The following is a 22,197-nucleotide window of genomic DNA, read 5'->3' as shown; positions in this document are numbered from 1 at the left end:
GTGCTGGGGCTGACCCTCATCAGCAGGAGTGACAGCTTACCCTCTGCTTCAGGAGGGTGAGTGCGCCCTCACTGGGCTAATGCAAACAGAGTGTGTCCACCAGGGATGCTAGGATCTCCATGCCCACTGAGATGCCTTCACCCAGTTGGTCCCACTCCGCTGCCTTCAGGTGCCTCTACCCTGCCTACCTAATGTCTCCCGGCGAAAAGGTTTATGGCGATGCTTCTGCCTGCCTGCCAGGCTGAGACTGGGATGGAGGTAGGAGCCTCTACCCCACCATGTGTCTGCACCGGGTTGGCCCTGATGCAGACGAAGCGGGTGGTGGGGGTTTCAGCACTCACCTTTCTGCTCTGTACACACCACAGTGGCTGCCGAGCCCTGCTTGCACGGCCCCAGACCCATCTCTCTCTGCTGGCACTCCAGGAGCAGCGACTCAGTCCCCCGGCAGCTCAGCCCCTCCAGCAAGGCATGGCCGTCCCCCTGGCTTTGCTGGGCTCCGACGGGCGCCGACAAGGCTGGTCCGCAGCCCAGCTGCCTGCAGACCACCCCGGCTTCCAGCAGGCTCCAGCCAGTGCTGCACACCCGGTGCCAGGTAGCTTCGTAGAGCACTTCCACCTGTCCCGCGCAGGGGCCGGGACCATTTTTCACCCGCACCTGCAAGGGGTTTGTGCCTGCAAGGAAGAGCACAAGGGGTAAAGTCACCCCTCTGACTCCATATGGCGATGAGAGCTTCTGATTTGCTCCCGGGAACTTTTTTCCTGTGCCCTGCTGAAGGCAAGCTGCCAGCACCTGCAACTAGCTATGAGGCATGGATTGCCTTACTCCATCACCTTGTATGAGATGCCTTAATAAGCAACGTCACTGCAGGGCTGGTATCTGTGAGGTGGGGCTCATGGGAGACCCACACCCACCTCCCTAGTGGCACTGGACTTCTGTGTCTAGGAAAGGTGTGCCTGGATTATTTTTTTTTTTTTAAGCAAGGCTCTGCCCATCCCAGGATGCTGTCATTGATGAGCTAGAGGGACATAGCCTAGATTAAATCAATATGAGTTTGGTGCACAACTCCTGTCTAAGGCAGGGTGGCATTTTTTTTCTCAACTCCAGGCCAAGTGGCTGGGTGAAAGCTGACTTTTGCTCTGATGCTGGGGATGGGGAAGAGTGAAAAGACAACAGAGAGCTTGGCACAGCCCTGGAGTAGAACAGCAGCTCAAGCACCCGTCAAGCCCCACCTTGGGTGGACACCAACCATCCTGGCTCACCCGTCCCGGTCCCTGCAGGCTGGTGTTACCTGAGCACACCACACCAGCATCCTCGCTGTGGGCGCAGTTGTGCTCTCCCCAGTTGTTCAGCTCACACTCAGTGAGCGTGGACTCGGTCCCGGTGCAGTGAATGTTATCCAGCCAGATGGGATCTGCCCCTGGCCCGAAATGAGCTGAGCCCGGTGCTGACAGCACCATCCCGCAGCCCAGCTGCCTGCACACGACGGCAGCGTCTTGGAGGTCCCAGGTGTCGTCGCACACGGTCCCCCACTTCTGGTCGTGAAAGACCTCGACTCTCCCCAGGCAGCTGTTGGAGCCGTTCACCAGCCGCAGTGGGCGCTGCTCCGAAGTGTCCGTGTCTGTGAAGGGAGCAAGGGGCATGTTCATGCCTGACCGTCATCCACGGCTCCAGCTGGGCTTTGCGACATGCTAAGCTGCAGGAAAATCAGAGCATCCTTCTGCGTATGCAGCCTCCGGCTGCCTGGGAAAGGTGCTACAGCAACAGAGCTGGCTTGGGATTTGCTTCTCATTGGGGTGAATAAGGAGGAGTCACAGCTCCAGAGCTTGGGGCTTGGAGTCTGACAAAGGGTTCTGGGGTCAGTAGTGACTATGGGAGGGTCCTGGGGTCAACAATAACTATGGGGGCTTCCTGGGGTCAACAATGACTATTGGGGGGTTCCTGGGGTCAGTAGTGAGTATGGGAGGTGGTAGGAGGCATTGCCCAATGAATTTGTGCAGCTAGAGCTATTGGAAAGGGGAAAGGTAGGAGAAGGGTTTGCGCTTCCTACACAAAATCATCCTAACAGCATGCTGAGATCTCACAGCCTGCACTGACACAGGGAAGAGCATCACCCACTGTGGCATTCATACCCTTCTCTCAATTTAATTTTATTTTTTTAAACGAGGGTGGAGTAAAGGCATCTATCCCTGGCTACCTGGGATGTGATTGAGCTGATCTTGCACCCCAACCTGCACAGTACTTATCCCAACCAATGTGGATCACCTGAGCACACCACGCCAGCATCTTTCTGGTGGTCACAGCTGTTGGATCCCCATGGCCTGGTCTGGCATTCAGAGAGGGCAACTTCTCTCCCCGTGCAGTTCACGTTATCCAGCCAGATGCGGCCAGACCCTTGCCCGAAATGAGCCGAGCCCGGGGCTGAAGTGGCCGTCCCGCAGCCCAGCTGCCGGCAGACCACCACCGCCTCGGCCATGCTCCAGCCGTTGTCGCACACCGTCCCCCATTGATGGTTGTGGAGCACCTCCACGCGTCCCGCACAGCGGTTGGGGCCATTCTCCAGGCGCAGATGAGCTGGTGTGCTGGTGGCTGTGGCTGTGGCTGTGCCTGTGACATGAGACACAACAGGAGCGTCAGACCAGGTCTCCCCCAAGGTGCTGCTTCTTGCCACCATGGGGGAAGTTCCCATGTCCACAAAGAACAGCTGAGGAATATCTAAAGTTTGGGGCTAAACATCTCAGGTGTGGGCAAAACCAGCCGTGCAACCTCAGAGCCTGTGCACATTCAACATAAGCACAAGCAAACCATAAACGGCTGCAATCGTTTTTTTAGTCCTCCCTGGTGGCTGTCCATGAACCCTTCACATGGCTGCAGCAGCCCACCGAAGGGAGAGACTTTCTGCAGACCCCCATTGCCACTGCCCCTTCTTCAAAAGGACTTCAGAGCCCCCCCCCCCCACCTCATCTTTGCACAGCCTGTGGGCTACTGGTCCCCATAGTGTGGTGGATTGGGACCTTGCTAGGAGCATCTAGCACCCACCTCAGTGCTTCCCCTCTCTCCTTGGTGCCCATGCAAGCACACTTTTTGTGTGCTGCCCAAAGGGCATCATTCCCTTCCTATTATACCTGCTGCTCCTTACTTTCATGGACCTGTGTGCTAACGAGTGCCAGCATGACATGTTGCCGGAGATGGGACAAGGTCACCCACCCAGGTGTCTGCTACCCAGCCCTTGGCTGCAGCTGTGAAACTGGTATGAATCCCCGGAGCAGAGCATCCTCCGCTGAACTTCTCCTCCTGGTCTACAAGCATGATGTTACCTGTGCATACGACGCTGGCATCTTCTGTATGGTCACAGTTGTTGGCACCCCAAGGACTGGCCAGGCATTCGGACAGGGCAGCTTCGGTCCCTCTGCACTGAACGTTGTCCAGCCAAATGCGGCCCGAGCCCTGGCCAAAGTGAGCTGTGCCGTAGGCTGACACCGCCATCCCGCAGCCCAGCTGCCGGCACACCACTCTGGCATTGGGAAAGCTCCAGTCGTCATCACACACGGTTCCCCACTGGTTGTCATGCATCACCTCTACTCTTCCAGAGCAGGGGTTCGGGCCGTTTACCAGGCGGAGCTCTGTAGGACCAATGTGGACGGACCTGGGGTAGCTGGATGAGTCTGCGGAGGGCACAAGAGTTGCACCATGAAAACCCCCTTGCCCCTCATTTCTGGAGGACCGTTCTGCACTCCACTACAGTTGCTGACTGCACCCAGCAGTTACCAAAGTGCAGCCACCTTGGGACTGAGACAGGGGTGATGCTACATGGTCCCAGCAACCCGTGGTCTTTCCAGCTGTGACTGGAGATCCTGAGGATGGGTGGGACAGGAGAAGGCAGAAAGCTTTTTTTCCTGGTGTTCATGGGGCACCATGTCCTCTTTGCAGGAGGAGGTGACAATCGAGGGGGCTCAGCACACCGATGTGCTGACATCTGTTGGGACAATTCTGGCACCAGTGGCTCCAGCACCTCCCAATTGCCATGAGCGCCTGCACCTCAATCGGCCACCAAAGCTCCAAGCTTTTGGAGCTCCAAGCTTTTGGAGCCTCACAGTTTGTGGTCATAAAAGAGTGTTCTTTAAGTGATTGCAGCTTGCCAGAGGCAAGGGCATGGAAACCATCCTGTCTCTCATGTTGGTGATGGGGAGGAGGAATCTGGGTGTCTCCTCCCGGCTGTTTTCTCCCCTGCCTAAGGCTGCATCTCACAGTGTCTGCCTGCAAAACACAATAGGTGTCTAGCCCTCCCCGTGCTCCCAAAACATGCAGCCAAAGCAAGTTGTGTGGGGGTCCTGCTCACCACGGAGGTGCGTGATGTGCAAGGGGTCCCTACGCATCTCCCAGAGGTGATTCAGCATCTCAGGAAGGTGGAGTTAGCACAGACAATGTTTCCAAGCCTGATTCCTAAATTGTTCCCTAGCCTGCAGTCCCTTGTATGGGACAAACCACAAAACCATCCCTTGCTGGGGCCATGGGTGCTCTGTGCCACAGGGAGCTTTTGGAAAACTGGGGGGCAACACTCCTCGCGAGGGAATTTGCGTTTTGTCATGTCCCCCTGCACCATAATTTCCATGGGGCATTACCTGAGCACACCACGCCAGCATCTTCGCCGTGGTGGCAGTTGTTCTTTCCCCAGCCCTTCGTCCTGCAGTAAGACAGGGCGACCTCCGTCCCCGTGCAATTCACATCATCCAGCCAGATGCGACCGGACCCTGCCCTGAAATGCCCGGCCCTGGCGGCTGACAGCACCACGCCGCAGCCCAGCTGCCGGCACACCACACCAGCATCCTTCAGGTCCCAGTGGTCATCGCACACCGTTCCCCACTGGTTCTCATAGAAGACCTCGACCCTGCCGGCACAGCGGTGCGGGCCATCTGACAGGCGGACGGGAGCCCGCTGGGAAGCAACCAGGTCTGCAAGAGGGATACAGAGAGGGTCTGCTGCGGAAGAGCAGCACTGGGAAAGGCTGTGTTGCTTGCACGAGCTTGACAGAGCCTCTGCAAATGGCTGTGGCTTATGTCAACCACGGATGTGATTCTCCTTTGGCTCAAAGACAAACCAAACAACCCAAGTCCAGGAGAGAAAATGCTCTGCAAAACCCCTTTTTGAAAGACAATTATCTTTAAAGGGGCTTCAGATACTTTTTTTGCTTAGTATTCCCAATCAATGAAAAGGAAAACACTGCCAGCTGGACTGAAAACTCCAGGAAACTCTATGTAGGGAGTAGCTGCCAGGCATCTGATGGAAAGGGGGGACTCTCTGTGTGCAACCTGGTGCTTTAATTAGCGATTTGCATGAAGTGATAGGGAGCCTGCGCAGCAAATGAGCCCATGGCCCCTAGCCAAGTGGAGCTGTGTCTTAGAGGAGGGCATTACACCAGCTGAAACTACAGCAAGGAAGGAAAATACAAGGTGTTTAATGGCTGAGGCAGTAAGCACTGGAGGGGCTGAGCTGCGGTGGGATGCCCAGGTTGGGGTTTGGGTAGAGGCTGCAGCATCCCCTGGAGAAGGGGATGCAAAATGAGGCAGGCAGAGGCAGAAAAAAATAAGAAAAGCACCTTGGCATCCCACTTGCAGCACAATTGGTCCCCTCCTGGAAAGCCTTCATGTCTGTAGGGCACAGAGCAGAATAAATGCTCCTGTTTGCACTGGGGGGAAGAGGACTTTGTGCCCTTTGTAAACAAACCAGCCGGCCCTGAAGATGCGGCCAACACAAATAAGCAATTTCTGGTTTTGACTGTCACCGATTGGTAAGTCTCCAAGCATTTCCCAACCACTCTGTGCAAGGGCAGCAGCGCAGAGGCCAGGATAATTACGTGGCTAATGAGGTCTCCTTCCCTATCCGCTGCTTTCTCTTCCTTTTTAAAGGCTGATGAGTCAAAGGAAGCTTTGCCCCATCCATCTGCAAGCCCAGTCCCCCCCATTCCTGCAGATCACTGACCCCCTCTTTCTCCTAGGATGCTCCTTCCCCCGTGCAAAAGCCACTCACCACAGAGGCACGCCAGGTAGATGAGAAGCCCTGCTGTGGCGAAGCCAGCCCAGTTGCTGTGCAGGGACAGGAGGCAACGTCCCGAAAAGCCCATGCCCATCGCATACGCCTTAGGACAGATGACCGTCCCAGTACGAGCTGCAAGCTGAGCTGGGTGCCGTGGGTGCTGACAGCAGGTTTGTCCCCTCCTCCGCAGCAATGTGCCCCGTGTTTGCCCGGCACTCATCCCTCCTCCTGCACTGACCCCTCCTCCCTGCCGTCTCCGGGATTTTGCCCTCTGGTTTTAAGTGATTTAAGTGTCCCCCCACCAGCACCCAAGCCATGTCTGCTGGGAGGCTCCCCCCATTCCCAGCTGCGTCTGCCCCATTTCATCCCCACCTCCCCGGTCCCCAGCCAGCTCCAGGCTGCAGATCCAGCAGAAGGAGGGTTTGCAATGCTCACTTACGGAGGTTTGCATCCTCAGGAAAAGCTGAGTCTTATCTTGCAAGTATCCAAAGGTGAACCCCTGCTATACAGAGATACCCCTAGGGTGCTTGCAGAGGGCAATAAGCCTCCTTTCTCCTCCCGAAATACAGAGTTTCGAGGGGTTGTGTCCATTGAATAGTATGCTCTGGCTGGAGTCTGTCCCAAAGTCTCATCACTGAAGTCGTCGCATGTATAAAATGCACAGTCTGTATTCTGGGAGTATCACATAATATAAAGAGTAAGGGATGGTGGTCCAGAAACCGTGCTGTAGCTGCTGACATTAAGCTGGACACATACTCAGGTTTTGGGCACCGCCCATTGTGTTGATTCTCATCCTTAGTTTAAGGGAATTCGGGGAATATACAGACTGATCTCTGAGGTGGGCAATGGTTTACCACAAACCCCCAGGTTTGTGCTAAACATCCCAATGCTTGTACTATAATTTGGGTTTTCAGTGAATGGTCTTGTTGCCTGCAAGCGGCAGGATGGGCTGTGATGGCACACCTGGGAAGACCTGTGGGTTTTTGCATTCCCAAGGCTGGGGTTGGAGGCATGGAGCCTGCCCAGTCCCTGGGGCTGGTGCAAGGAAAGCAGAGCATCGCCGAGCCCTGGGACCAGGACACTGGACTGGTTGCGCTCCTGGCTGTGCCATCATCAGAGATGATGGAGCTGGGCATGGTCATGCCTGGCAGAGGGAGCAAAGAGGGGAGCTCAGCACCTCCCCACGCCACAGCCAAGGACCCTGCAGCCCCTTTCCCTTCTCAGCTCCTGGCCAGGGAGGAAGGTCATCCATCCTCCAGAGATGAGTCCTCTCCTCAGCCCTCCTCCCTGGGCTGTCTCCACTCAAACCCAGCCTGCAGCCCCGATGACACCAGGCACAATGGACAGCAGGCATCAACATTTCTGAGCCGACCCCGTGGGGCACACCACCCCTCTTTATGACCATGAGATGGGTAACGGCTACATCCCATTCAGTCCGTGCTGGGCTGCTGGCTCCCTGGGGCCACAGGCTCCCACGGCTGTGCAAGGTGAGCTGAACCAAATATAAAGAGTCTCAGCAAAAAAGCAGTCCTGAAAGGATGCTCCATGTGGCGAACGTGGCCTGGGGAAGGGTTGCCTGAGTACACAGCACTGGCATCTTCCCTGCTGTGGCACAGCTGCTAGTACCCTTCAACCTGGAAAAAATGGATGGTCCAATATCTCCTTGTGAAGCCACGTAAGCATGATGTAATAACTGTGAAACCAGAAAAACAGAGTGAGATTGCATTCCCTGTAGGCTTGTCACGGGAGGATTTAAAAATGAGAGAGAGAGGGGTTTGGATCGTTTAAAGAATCACCTCCAATTGTATTAGCAATAAAAAAAGTATTTAATAGAAATCTATATGAAAGTGCGACTTCACAGAATTCAATGGCAAGCTTCAGTCTGTTAGTACATGGATAAAATGGACTAAGGACAAGTAAGTTAGAATCAGACTAAACTCATGTATATAGGGACCAAAACCATAACAGGGTAAAAGGGAATGTTACAAAGAATTAATTTCTTGTGATTTGTGCAAAGATGGGGAATGTGGGAAAGGGTAAGGGAGACTCTTCTGTTGAGTCACTAGGTTCAGAGAAGAACACCTTGCTTTCTTAACTCCTGTCGGAGTCTAAGTGCAGCTGGATCGACTCCTAGTCCCAGACTTGGGCAACTGTTTATATCTAAAGGGATTATAATAGCATATATGTATATGCTATATCTATATATGCTATTATAATGCTATGTATATGTATATACATAATAGCATATACATATAATAGCATATAACATACTTAATATACTTGCTATAACATACTTGCTGTAGACTATTCAGGTTAGTACACACATGCATAAAGACACTAAGAGATATACATAAGAGAGTAAAAGAGAATAAGAGAGAGAGAAAAAAGAGGTATCCCTCTTAAAAATTCCCCTCGAGGTCAGTGAAAATATTCACATCGAATACTTTGGCATCTTTTGCAATGGGCAAAGGGTCAAGCCTCAAGGAGCGAAGAGAATCAGCCCAGGCCGCGTCAGCTTTTGGTGACAGACCTCTGATTTTCGCAAACAGGAAAGTTTGTGAGCTCTGAGAGGTGTCCTGCTCAGAGGGAGATGCTGGTTGCAGCCAGCTGCAGTCCAGGAGAGCTTAAAAGGTCTCAGTACCACTGTTCATGGGTTCAAGAGTTGATTGACTTGCATCATTAACAAATTTCTAGAATCCCAGCTGCGTTGGAAAATTCCGAGACTGTTGGAGAATAACTCAAAACATAGATAAGGGATGCTCCCAGATTGTCAGGGGAGGATTGTAATGTCTCAAGGTTGTTATGAGAAAGAACCGGCTGCAGGTTGTTATGAGAACCATCTATCTCTACTCCTGTCCCCTGCCTCTGCCGGGCAGGAGGAGTCCTTGAGATGCACAGCGTATCTCCCTGTCTTAGCTGTGTAAGTTCCTGGCACAGTCAAGGGTCGCTTAACTGCCCGACTCATTGCATTTATGCTAAGGCCCAGCAAGCCTTCCCAAGTTTGTAAATCAGCCTGGAGAGGGGGAAAGAAATGCACCACCACAGTAATGAGCTGGGTTGTGAAATCCTGCAAGGTGTGAAATGCATGATGGAAAAGTGGAAATCACTGATGTCCAGGGTACACAAATCATTTTTGGCTAGTAAGTGTCATGGTTTAACCCCAGCCAGCAACTAAGTACCACACAACCACTCACACACTTCCCCCTCACCCAGTGGGACAGGGCAGAGAATCAGGAAAAAAAAAGGTAAAACTCATGGGCTAAGAACAGTTTAATAGAACAGAAAGGAAGAAAATAATAATGATAATAATAACAATAATAAAACGACAATTGTAATAATAAAAGGATTGGAATATCAAAACTTGGAAACAAGTGATGCACAGTGCAATTGCTCACCACCCGCTGACTGATGCCCAGTTAGTTCCTGAGCAGCGATCCCCCGCCAGGCCAACTCTTCCCACTTTATATACTAGGCATGACATCACATGGTATGGAATACTCCTTTGGCCAGTTTGGGACAGTTGTCCTGTCTGTGTCCCCTCCCAACTTGTGCCCCTCCAGTCTTCTTGCTGGCTGGGCACGAGAAGCTGAAAAAACCTTGACTTAATGTAAACGCTCCTTGGCAACAACTGAAAACCTCGGTGTGTTCCCAATGTTCTTCTCATCCTGAACCCAAACATAACACTATACCAGCTACTAGAAAGAAAATTAACTATCCCAGCTGAAACCAGGACAGTAAGGCAGTACACAAAGGGGAAAAAAAAACCAAAACCATGTTCCGTTTTCAGCATTGCTATCCCAGCAGCTGCATTTTGAAATGTAACCCTCACTGCATTTGTGTGCAAGTGAAAAGGGAGGGTTTGTGTGTTCATGCTCTCAGTGGTGGGAGGGTGCAAGAGCTTTGCAGGCATCACTGCTTGGACAGTCTTGGACTGCAAGCCCTGCTGACATCTTCCACAGACCCATTTTTAAGGGTTCTGTGAAGCAGAGACACAGAAGGAAGTCTGGGGTTGGGGGATACCCATCTTAACGAAGTATTTGACCAAGAGATCACTGTATAACTTACCTTTAACTCTTACTTTAACTGCAAAGTAAGAGCTAAAGATAAGTTATACAATATTTCCCACTGGATCTGAGAAGTGTTCAATCCAATCCATACCATAAGTGGCACAGGAGACAGGGTCAACTTGCAAACCAGGCCACTTCTGATGGCCTCCAACCTCCCAGCATCTAGACTTCTTGTGTTAAGCATGTTCCCTTTAGCATCTACTTTTAGATGCATAATTCATGTTTTTGCTTAATTTCTCTTTGAACTAGGTGACAGCATCAGTCTCCGCAACCCTCCCTGGGGCAGCAGCTTCCAGAAGCTCCCAGCCCTTTCTGCACTCTGTGGACCTGCTCTATGTGCAGTACACCCTTCCTGAGATGTGGTGACCAGCACTACTACACACACTGCAAAAGACGTGGAAGAATGAGGATTGTATATTGCAGCAAAATTATACCCCCTGTCTTGTTGTCAGTGCTCTTCTTAGGATATGCAACGTTTCGTTGGGGTTTTTTTGGCTGCTGCAGCACACAGAGATGATGATTTCAGAGTACTTGTTCGCAGTTGCCTACTGGAAAATGAAAACACTCAAAGCCAGACATGGTGCACCATGAATTTCCTTGCATTGCATTGCATGGATGTGTAGCTAGATGGCAGAAAATCACCTTATTATTCGAGGGCAAGCAGTTGGAAACACTATCCTGCGACTGCCTTACAGTCTCCAAACTTGCTTGCACCTTCCAGGGAGAGCAAAGAGATCACATATGTGCCAAGAGCTGTGTGTTGCGAACTGTTCTCTGCAAGGCGGCGGTGAAAGATGAGAGAAGCCATCAGGATCTTCTCATGCGGCTCGTTTTAATCTGCTGACGGCTCCCAGTGACTGTAATGGCAGCCCAGCACAGATAGCTGCGCTTCAGCACTCTGGGTCTTTGCAAATGACTGAGGTCTGCACATGCCAGCATCTCCATGGTTCAGCCCACCATGGCTGATGCAATGCAGACTCATCTTGTGCTACCCCTCAGCCTTCACATCTCAGCATCTTCCGCTGATCTGAAGCATCCAAAATCTCTCATCCTCCCCTTCAACGATAAATTAATTTGTTGCAAACTCTGTCTAGATAAAGGTAAAGAAGAGATCCCACGGAATAACTTGAGCTGGTGAAAATCCATCAGCCCCAACGGGGATGGAGGAAGCTCACAGCTTGAAAATTTTTATCCAAAACACCCGATCCCCCTCTTGTAGGACTCCCCAGCACCATCCCTGGACATCTGGGCTGCCAGTTGCCCTGGAAGCCCTTCGGATCCACCCCAGAGCCCCTGAGGATCCTTGCGGTTCTGAATCTGGCACAGGCAGCCAAGCAGTCCTAGCTGCTCTTGCAGACCCTCCAGGGGCAGAGTCCAGCCCCACCAGGGCTGACAGCAGGGAGGAGGTGGTACTGGAGAGGGACCTAAGCTGTGCTCAGTGTCGTGGTCATGACTGGGGAGGAGGATACGAAGCAAATCACTGCCTGCCCAGACACTGACACCCCTCACCGTACCTTCATCTTCCCATCCTTTGGTGTCCTCCATACTGAACGTCCCACAAGCGCCTCCCAGAGGAGCTCCCTCCCGGGGGGTCATCACTGCAATGATACTCAAGAGACACAAAAATGAATAGCCCATGAAGAATTAACTCTGTTAGCAAGGGCCATTGCCTTATGTATCACCACATGAAGGCAGCGTGACTGATGGGTCAGAAGTGTCAGTGTCCTGGGGCAGCAGGGCATGGACTGGAGTTACCCCCAGGGCCCTTTGCAGAGGACACTAAAAGGGACTGGAGGGACAGACTGGAAAATGCATGTAGGACCAGCACACCCCAACGTTGGATGTTTCAGAGACTTGTGCATGGGTTCCTTTTTGCAAGGGTGCCCTATGTCCCTCATTGCCATTAGACACATGCGCTCAGCTACCCAGATCCCTTTTATACTCTTAAAAAGAGCTTTACCCCACTCCTAATGCTTTCTTGCCGCCTCCATGGGCTTTAAATACAACCTGAAGAATGGACAGGTTTTGGAGTAAAATTAGTGCCCAAGGAGATGTTGGGTGGTGGGTGCACTGCCTGTCCCACCACATTGGTGGCTGGATCTCCCGTCTCACCTCCCAGCCCTCCACAAAGAGCCAGCCAAGCATTCCTGATCGAATATCCAGGTTGCATCAAACTGAAGCAACCCAGGGATGTGTCCAGAACAGCTCATCTGCAGAGAAGATGAAGGAGCAGGAGGCTCTGGAGTAGCCTGAGATGACCACCCAGCCATGCAAGGGAGGACCCTGGAGCTGAACTCCTCTAAATGATGCCAGGAAAAGGCTGAAAAGAGAACTGTACTTCTGCGGTAGAGCATAACCCTGGGCCACAGCTTTAGGAACGAGAAGAAAGAAAAGCTAACTCTGCAAAACCTGCTGTGTGTATCTCCGTTACCCTCATTAGGGTCATTAGGGGAATGACTGTTGCCCTTTTCTTTAGCAGAGAGCAGGACCAAGGCAGTCAGGGGTCAGCACAGGATGTCCTTGTGGCCTAAGGCAGAACTATTAATCTGATGTATGTTTTCATCTCAAAGTGCCTGAAGTAAGGTATATTTCAGCTGACTAAGGGATGTTCCTGTAGCACGAAAGGGATCATGTGTTGCATACCCCAGGTCATGGTGCCAGGACCTGGGTGCCTGGTGGGACAAGACCTGCTGAGATAGCTTTGGGAGACTGGATAAGGGGTAAAGGATCCAGCCCTGCTGTAGCCCCTACCACCCTCCAGAAGCAGCCCTTGGAGCGTATCTAGGGTTATCTTGGGGCCCTCAAAACCGGGGAGAAATATAAAGATGATGTTACAGCAGAAGTCTTGAGAAGTGGAAACACACAAGTCAGTGTAGGGGACAGGCATGGGATGATGAGATATGGGGCGCACTGGAAAGCCCAAGGCTATTAGCAGCTCACTGATCATCAGCTTGTAGGCCTGTATCTGGACAAAAACAGTTTTAGGAGTAACAAAGAAAAAGTACCCAACACAGAGAAAAAGCCCCATATATAGCTGGTTTGGGTGCAATATTGATTTGCGGGCAGATAAGGGAAGAACAAAGTGCGAAGGTATGTCAGAAAACATGTGAATCTGAAAATAGAAGGTGAGGAGGATGAAGAAATCCCATCAACATCACACTCTTCCCAGGAAAAAGCTTGGATCCCTGATAACCCACTGCCAAGCCCCCTTGCATGAGGAAGACTGGTGCCGTTGACCTTCAGACTGAGGGTACAGCAGAAAAGTAAGCACAGGACCTGGAAAAGTGGCAGAAACTAAGGAGTGTGTGCCGCAGGCAACTCCTTTTTAGTGCAATAGAGCCCAGGACCAACCCACATCCATGCAGGTATTAAATGAAAATTCCCAACATCACCATCAACTGGACTACGAAATGTTCACGCAAGGCTTACTACAAGTTTAACACAAAGAGTTACTACTCAGAGAATACCTCCGCAAGCCTTAAACACTCCTCCATACATACCACAGCCATGGACTTGGCCATAGTCTTGTCTGGTCCTCCTTTGCAATTGTCCTGCATACTGTAGGATCAGCTTTTACTCATTAGTTCTCCAAGCTTTTGGCCTGTTTGGGCTCTTTGTGCACTCCTCATTTCCCTTGGCAGATGCTTTCCACACATTGTGCAAACCATCTTCTGTTGTGCAGCTTGGTGAATTCTCTCAGGGTGCTCCAAACCTTCATCTTCTAAGCCCCTGTGACCCAGCGTGCATCCCCTGTTTCCTCTCTTCCCCCTGCCTTGCAGATGTTCACGCTTTTCCCCTACCACAGCCACCGTATTTATGACATCGCTCAGTCTGTTTCCCTCTGGTTGACTACCTTTCTATTTTCCTGGTCCTTCCTGAGCAGGACCATCCTCTCAACACAGGGGGCTGCTCAGCTGCTCGTAGTCCCATACCACTTGGGTTGGCATGAGCCGCAGTGGTACCCAGTGCTTATTTCTATGACCAGAGCTTCTTACACCTCCTGCCAGCATTCCTCTGCATGGCTGACTTGCACCTCCATGCCCTCCAAGCCCTTCACAAGAAGCCTCTGACCTCTGAGAAGACCCAGGAGTCTGATGTCCAAGGATACAAGGCACAGGAGTGTGTTTGGGAATACAGCAGATGGAAGAGATCAGCAAGATCTACTAGCTGCCATACAGATAGATCTACTGAGCTGTAGGTCCTTTGTCACATTTGCCAGTCCCATATCAATGTCCTAAAACTAGGGCATCTCAGATGGCTCTATAAATATCTGCATGAGGCCTAAACTGAGCTTTCAGGTGCAGTTTGCAAAACTGTTCAACTTAACCACTGTAGGGAAACAAGCCCCTGGCATATACTTTGGGGTAAACTTTGCAGCCTCCGCTGACTGGCTATAAAAAAAAGAAGAAAAAAACCCTCCAAGATTAAAACACTGCTCAAGTCTTACAGAACGTTTTTATTTTCAAAAAAGCACCAAAAAAAAGTTTGAAAGAGAAATTTGAAAAAAAAATAAAAATTTAAATTTCTACGCATCAAATGTCTTCTGCGGGCAGGCCATTGGTGCCACACAGTATGTGTCATGCCTTGTATCGCTCAGGTTAACTGACCAAGGCGGGCATGGAGATGGGTGGTGGATGTAGTGACCTAGCTCTGTAGAGACGAGGTGGTCCTGGGCCCTTGGTGAAAGAGCTGTGTGCTGGGACGGAGCTGCATCACTGGAGTTTTAGGTCTGGGCTGGTCACAGGCTGTGCTGAGCTCTCTTGTTGTCAGCATCCCCAGCAGGAGCCACCTTGGCTGCTGCTTGCTCTTCTCCCGGCATCAAGAGGTACGTGTCAGAGACAACCAGCTCCTCCATGCGCACAGAACCTGCAGAGCATGGTGATTCAGTCAACAGTTTGCTCCACACAGCCTGAATTTTCCCCCTTTTAACAAGACTGAGGATGCTTGCTCCATTGGAGACAGCACAAATCACTTTGGCTTGGCCAACAACGGTGGCAGCACAGGGCACACAACCATTGACCCTGCCAGCACTCAGACATGAAGCCTGCTTTGCAGAAACCACCCTTGATCCAGCATTTGGTCCACACAGTACTTTTCATCAACATGATGGACATTCAACAAGACAATATGGAGATGTTCGACACAGGCAATCCCAACCACTCCACCCCACTTTCCAAGAGTCTCTACCACAGCCCTGAAACTTCAGGAACAGACAAAATTCCTGGTCTTTTCTCACCCCTTGGGCTAAAGGTGGAACATCCCTTGCCAACAGGGAGCTAGGAACCCATAGAGCCATTCTCTGCTCAGAGCTCCTGTCTGATGTACAGGCAGCATAGGCAGCAGAAGGAAGCGCAGGCAGCGTTAGAGGAGGCTTCAAGGGCTGTCCCACCTCCCAGTGTGTCTGTAACCCAGCAGGGAAGATGGTGTCAAAGTGAAAGGGGAAGAGTGGAAAGAAAGGGGAAAAGGACAGGGAGAGAAGAAGTCAAACCAGAAAAGGAAGTTCCTTCCAACACAAGCCACAGGAAAAAAACCCCAACCTTCTGTCCCAACTCTGCTGACATCAATGTTTTGAATAAAACTCGTTTCCAACATGCACTACTTCTGCAAGCTCCATTGCCCTCTTCACCCGTAGCAGAGCTCACCTTGGGGGAAATTAGAAGACCTGTTTTGCATTCGCCTCCTCCTCTGGTACAGAAGAGCCCCGCAGACCAGCATCAAGACTGGAAGGATGATCAAGACCAGCAATGGGAGCAGCGGCAGAGGCTGCGGAGGTCTGACGGTAACATAGCCTGTGGAGAGAAAGCAAACATCTCTTCATCCAGAGCTAATTCAGGAGATAAACAGACATAATGAGGACATAAGGAAATGGGCACAGTGTGCACCGTGGCAAATTCCCATTAGGCAGCAGAAAATACTCTTTTCTCCCATGAGGCTGGTTAAATATTGTAACAGAGATGAGGAGGGCATTCGGATCTTGATCCTTGGGGACTTTCCCATCTTCACTGGTCAAGGCCATGAACAACATGGTCTAGTTGGTCTAATAGAGAGTGGAAAATTAGACGAGAGCTCCCCAGAGATCCTTCCAGTCTACATTGTTTTGTGATTGTATGATTCAGGAAAGGAGATAAAAAGAAAGCTTCTGCTAAGACCCTGTCACCATCAGGCATGGTCCCCTCGGTGCTGTACCACCTTTGCACTGGTCATGGCCATTCAACGCCCACATCCATGCATCATCTGGTGTATCATGACTGTCTATGCTTCCAGGGTGGACCGCTGGGGAAGCCAAGGCCATTCAAGGTGCCACCACTCTTGACTGCTGCAACCAGGGCAATCTGCAGAGCGGCTTATTCCTGGTGGGCCCTACCAGGGCTGGACGATTGCAGAATGGTCCCTTCTGCAAACCACATCCCATGGTAACCCATTTCTCTCCTCAAAGAAGCCTGGGTGACCAGTTAAGACAGAGATGCCTGCGGGATTTACCACCCATGTGGTACTCTCCCCAAGGAGACTGCATTTGAGTCCAGGTGGCTCCTAAGCAAGTACATCCAGTCCTGGATAACTCACTGGACGCAGACATCCTTCTTAGAAGGACATGGAGATACCTCTATGTTCCCACTGGCCTTGAGGGGACCACAGAAACTTTGAGGTTTGTCCAAAGTTAGGTGGGAAAAGAAAGGCAAAGCTGGATGCTGGGACAAGTCTTTCCAACACTAACCATGGCCATCATCTTCCCAGTTCAGCCATGAGGATATTCCCCATACTGTGGCTTTTCCTCCTGAAAGGTTTTTATCGTAATACTTCCTATGGTCAGGATCATTCCCCTCCAACTTGTGCTGAGTGCATACTTGGGAACGCACATCCTGAGATGACATTGTTGGCTGTGGTGCTCAAGATGATTCCAGCGGGGTCTACAAACATAGGACCCAGCTTGGGCTGAATGAAAGCCCATCTTTGCTCTCCAGTGTGCACATCCTTGTCTCTGCCTCCTGAGCCACTCACAGGCATGCACCCTCCGAGCTTGAGCAAGGAGATCACACCAGCATAGAATGGTTTGGGTTGGAAGGGACCTTTAAAGGTCATAGAATCATTTAGGTTGGAAAAGACCTTTAAGATCATAGAATCCAACCATTACCCAACACTGCCAAGGCCACCACTAAACCATGTCCCTAAGTACCACATCTTTTAAATACCTCCAAGATGGTGACTCAGCCACTTCCCTGGGCAGCCTGTTCCAATGCTTGACAACCCTTTCAGTGAAGAAATTTTTCCTGATATCCAATCTAAACCTCCCCTGGCACAACTTGAAGCCATTTCCTCTTGTCCTATCACTTGTTACTTGGGAGAAGAGACCAACACCCACCTCATTACAGCCTCCTTTCAGGTAGCGGTAGAGAGCAATAAGGTCTCCCCTCAACCTCCTTTTCTCCAGGCTAAACAACCCCAGTTGCCTCAGCCGCTCCTCATAAGACTTGTTCTCTAGACCCTAGGTCATCTAGTCCAACTCCTGGCAATAAGCAGGGACATCTTCAACTAGATCAAGTTGCTCAGAACCCCATCCAACCTGACCTTGATTTTTTCCAGGGTTGGGGCATGCCCAGACCCTTTTCCAAACCAATAGCGGCCATGTTACCTGAGCACACCACACTGGCGTCTTCCCCATGGTCACAATTGTGTGTCCCCCATGGCCTGGCCAGGCACTCCAAGAGGGTGTCCTCCTTCCCTGTGCAGTTCACGTCGTCCAGCCAGATGGCATTGCGCCCTTTCCCAAACTGAGCTGCACCAGGGGCCGACACCACTGTCCCGCAGCCCAATTGTCGGCACACGACCGTGGCATCCTCTTCATCCCAGCTGTCATCGCACACAGTCCCCCACTGATGCTCGTGGAGCACTTCAACTCTCCCAGCGCAGAGGCTTGAGCCGTTCACCAGCCGCAATGCTGGGGGGTCTGAAACAGGACAAGGCAGACACCGTTTTTGGAGGTCTCCTTCCACATCTGCACTGCTCGTACTGGCTAATGCACATTGCCCAACACCAGAGGGATGCTGGATATTTAAAGCTAGGCTTTAATTAACATCAACTAAAATAAGAAAACTGCTGAAATAGAGAAAATTCAGACATGTTTGCTGGAAAAGGACAAAAGCAGTGGAATTTGTAAAACTCTTCCCTTCCTGACCACTGGCATCTTTGTATGATGGGTCCCTTCTTCCTACCCTGCTCTCAGTCCAGCAGCTTTTGGTGGTTTTCTGGATTGCAACAAATTCTACATCTCACCCTCTAGGTCCCTAAGTAAAGCCTCTTTCTTCCTGTCCCCTTGAAGACTTGATTGTGCGTCTCTCATTGCTTTGCTCAGATTCTTGTGCTTAGCATTTCTCAGGTTGTCTGGGTCCTCCACACCCCCAGGGTTTCATCAGCAAGACCAGTCACTGAACAAGGTGGTCAGACCTCTGCAGAAGAGTCACCTGAGCTCTTCCATGGGGTTTGGTGCTACCCAGGCTCAGAGGAGACCATGCCACCAGCAAAGTCACCCTCCACCTTTCCAGCCACACAGCCCAACACTCCCCTGAATAATGTCATTCGAATAATAATAAAAAAATAATTACCTGAGCACACAACACCAGCATCTTCCCCATGGTGGCAATTAATGGGTTCCTCCATCCTCGACCTGCATTCGGAGAGGGTAACTTCTGCCCCCGTGCACTCAACCTCACCCAGCCAGATATGGTTGGACCCTGGCCCAAAATGAGCCGAGCCTGGAGCTGACACAGCCACCCCGCAGCCCATCTGCTGGCACACCACCTCGGCATCATTTAGGTCCCAGCCGTTGTCACACACCGTCCCCCACTGCTGGTTACGAAGCACCTCGACCCTTCCGGAGCAGCGGCTGGAGCCATTCACCAGCCGGAGCTGAGCTAGACCTGGAATTATGAAAGACACGTGGAGGTCAAACACATATATGTTTCTTGTCCATGCATTGGAATATGGGTCCTCAAATGGTGACCACCTGCAAGGTAATGTGGAGACTGTCACTGGCATAAACATGGGCATCTGATCCCATTTTATGTGCCCTCAGGCACCCAAGAAACCCATGAGGAAGGGGCAGCCATGACACAGGGCTCAATGGGAGACCCATCTCCAACTGGAGTGGTGGCAGGAGGCCAGTGCATCGCAAGTGGCACGAGATGCTGGTGTCCTGGCGGTCCAACCAGACAAGATGGACCCTAGGTAGAGGGGAGGTTCAAGGGACTTTACAGTACGGTGACAAAACATGCCACATTAGCAGCATGCCCATATGAAGAAGGAAAGGATGCTCATAGCAGAGTCAAGGGACCAGTTAAGCCATTATAGGGGAGAGCAAGGTAGTGGTTGGGGACGGACACTTGTTCTTCTGGCAGCAAGTCCTCAGGGTGGCCAAGGGGAGCTGCTGCTCTCAGACAACCTGAAATTGGTTCCTATACAGAGGCAAGAAGCTTAATGTGAGCAGAGTGGAGGTGTTTAACCACTGAGTTATCCATGTGCCCATTTTGCTCCTTCCAGAGCTGCACCACGATGGGGTATGGGGTGGCTTACCCTGGCACACCACGCTGGCATCTTCTTGGTGGTTGCAGTTACTCTCTCCCCACGGTCTGGCCCTGCACTCAGACAGGGTAGCCTCGGTGCCGGTGCAGTTCACATCGTCCAGCCAGATGGGCTCGTGCCCCATCCCAAACTGAGCTCTGGGTAGAGCAGCTACAGCCATCCCACAGCCCAGCTGCTGGCACACTACTTCTGCATCATCCAGGTCCCAGTTGTCGTCACACACACTTCCCCATCGCTGGTTGTGCAGCACCTCAACTCTCCCAGAGCAGCGATTTGAGCCGTTCACCAGCCGGACCTCAGGAGGGTCTGAAATGGGAAGATAGAGAGGTGTCACCTTGTGGTGGTAGACCCTGTGATGGAGAAAGCAAGTGTTGGATGTGAGCTGGAGGATGAATCCTCACATGTTCAGCATTTGTCTTGGCTCAGAGATTTGAGGATTCCCATGTGGAAAGAACATCATCAGAGATAAACAAGGAAAACCGGTCCTGGAGCTCCTGCAGTGTTGGTACCCACCCAGGAGCTCATCAGCAGAGGAACAGCAACTACCTGAGCACACCACACCAGCGTCTTCTCCGTGGTGGCACTTGTGAACTCCTTTCGGCTTGGCCCTGCATTCGGAAAGGGCGGACTCGGTCCCTGTGCAGTTCACTTCGTCCAGCCAGATGGGATCACGTCCCCGGCCAAAGTGAGCGAAGCCCGGGGCTGCCACTGCTGCCCCACAGCCCAGCTGCCAGCACACCACCTCAGCATCCTGCAGGTCCCAGCCATCGTCACACACTGTCCCCCACTCCTCCTGATGAAGCACCTCGACCCTCCCAGCGCAGCGGTGTGGGCCATCTACCAACTGAAGTGCCATCGGGTCTGGAATGAAGAAGAACAACCAACAACCCTTCAGGAAGGGCTGGTGGAAGTGGTCCTGGGCATGGGATCTCACGCAGGACTGTGCCCCCCCCCCCACTCTCGGCTCCCTGACGTGACACCTTCATGAAACAGGGATTCCCGTGGGACCCAGCATGGTCATTCACACCATGGAGATGCTCAGTGTTTGTCCACTTGGGATGAAAATGAGCCAGGGAACATGGGAAAAGCAGCAGTGATGGGATCCCCCTTGCATCCCTTGCCCTTATTACCATTATTATCATGATTATCACTGGTATCAAGGGAATTATCATTCCCTTGCCCTCTGGAGGAAATGGAGGTATGGCTTGGTGGTGGCACAGCTCTTCCTACAGACACACGGCAGGAATGCGGTTGAGGGGTCACCTGAGCACACCACACTGGCGTCTTCCCCGTGGTGGCAGCTGTGGGTGCCCCTCATCTGGGTTCTGCACTCGGTAAGGGCAGCCTCCGTCCCCTGGCAGCTGACCGTCTCCAACCAGATGGGGTCATAGCCCCTGCCAAACCTAGCCCAGCCTGGAGCAGAGATTGGAGCGCCGCAGCCCAGCTGCCGGCACACCACTTTGGCATCCTCCATGTCCCAGTCGTTGTCACACACGGACCCCCACTGCTGGTCATGAAGCACCTCGAGGCGCCCAGTGCAGCGATTCGGGCCGTTCACCAGCCGTAGCTCCGTGGGGTCTAAAAGGGGGAATGAGACAAATGAATAAACGGGGGCATGGTACACCTCAGCCCTCTGAAGTAGACACCCTGCTGGTGTAGGTGACGACATGCAATCATACAAGGTAGGAGTGCATAATCGTGCTTCCCCCATTCACATCAGCGTCTTCAGCTGGAAGCAACAGAAAGACCTGGTTGTATTTAGGAGAAGCTAAAAACACCATGGGATGCCTTGCAGAGAGTGTTTCCCTTGGGCAATGCCAAGAAGACTCTTGGACATCCATGTCCAAACCATGAGTGTGCTTCAGAGGTCTCCTAGAGTGACTACATCTCCCTTGGAGAACACATCTAAAGAGGAGACGCTTTAAAAACCTGTGTTTATTTACTCTACTCAAATGAAGGCTGGACTGGCTTGCCTCTGTCAAGGAGGAGAGTCTTTCCATGGTGCTTCTCTGTTTGCTCTGCTCTACTGCAGCTCCTTGCAAACATTCCCTGAACTCACCCAGTTTTGTCTTCTGGGAAGACAGAGCTGGCATCCCACTGCAAGCTGGAGGAATGGGGGGGATGTCTTTCCATCTTGGACTACCTCTAGAGATCCAGAAGCTTGAGACACAAAGATGGAGAAGCCTCCAGCCACTCATGGCAAACATTGATGCCCAAATGCCTCCTCTGAAATGAACTTCAACATCCAGAGCAGGTGTGCAGGATGGATGTGGCAAGCCACTTGAGAACTGACATTTTAAGGTGTCAGATACAGGACTACCACAAATGGGCAGGAATGCATCTAGATAGTCTATTGATATGATGCCTACAGAAGCAGAGCTATCTCACCTCCTGAGTATTTTTGACTGTTGCTTGCAATGGCATTATACCTGAAGGAAAACAATGCGCACAGAGGGAAGCAAACTGAAATTAGATGCAAGTGTACCTACAGAAAAACTTCTCCTTGAAGCCATGACCTGGACCA

The 22,197-nt window shown here is 51.7% G+C and overlaps 1 protein-coding gene across 1 annotated transcript in view; it reads right to left on the bottom strand.

Moving 5' to 3' along the window:
* The window catches only part of LOC142026390 (scavenger receptor cysteine-rich domain-containing protein DMBT1-like), a 50,046-nt gene that overhangs the window by 20,584 nt on the left and 7,265 nt on the right, over positions 1 to 22,197 (bottom strand). Inside the window, 12 exon segments of the mRNA XM_075019349.1 lie at positions 342 to 671; positions 1,289 to 1,618; positions 2,263 to 2,592; positions 3,315 to 3,622; positions 4,604 to 4,932; positions 5,852 to 5,868; positions 17,728 to 18,042; positions 18,698 to 19,012; positions 19,301 to 19,315; positions 19,665 to 19,973; positions 20,199 to 20,543; positions 20,931 to 21,251. Of these exon segments, the coding sequence (XP_074875450.1) occupies positions 342 to 671; positions 1,289 to 1,618; positions 2,263 to 2,592; positions 3,315 to 3,622; positions 4,604 to 4,932; positions 5,852 to 5,868; positions 17,728 to 18,042; positions 18,698 to 19,012; positions 19,301 to 19,315; positions 19,665 to 19,973; positions 20,199 to 20,543; positions 20,931 to 21,251 (3,264 nt within the window).

This window comes from Buteo buteo, chromosome 33 (genome assembly GCF_964188355.1).
Source record: "Buteo buteo chromosome 33, bButBut1.hap1.1, whole genome shotgun sequence".
In the NCBI taxonomy this organism is placed as follows: domain Eukaryota; kingdom Metazoa; phylum Chordata; class Aves; order Accipitriformes; family Accipitridae; genus Buteo; species Buteo buteo.
Note: the sequence above shows the minus strand (reverse complement) of the source record. Positions and strands in the feature narration are given on the sequence as shown.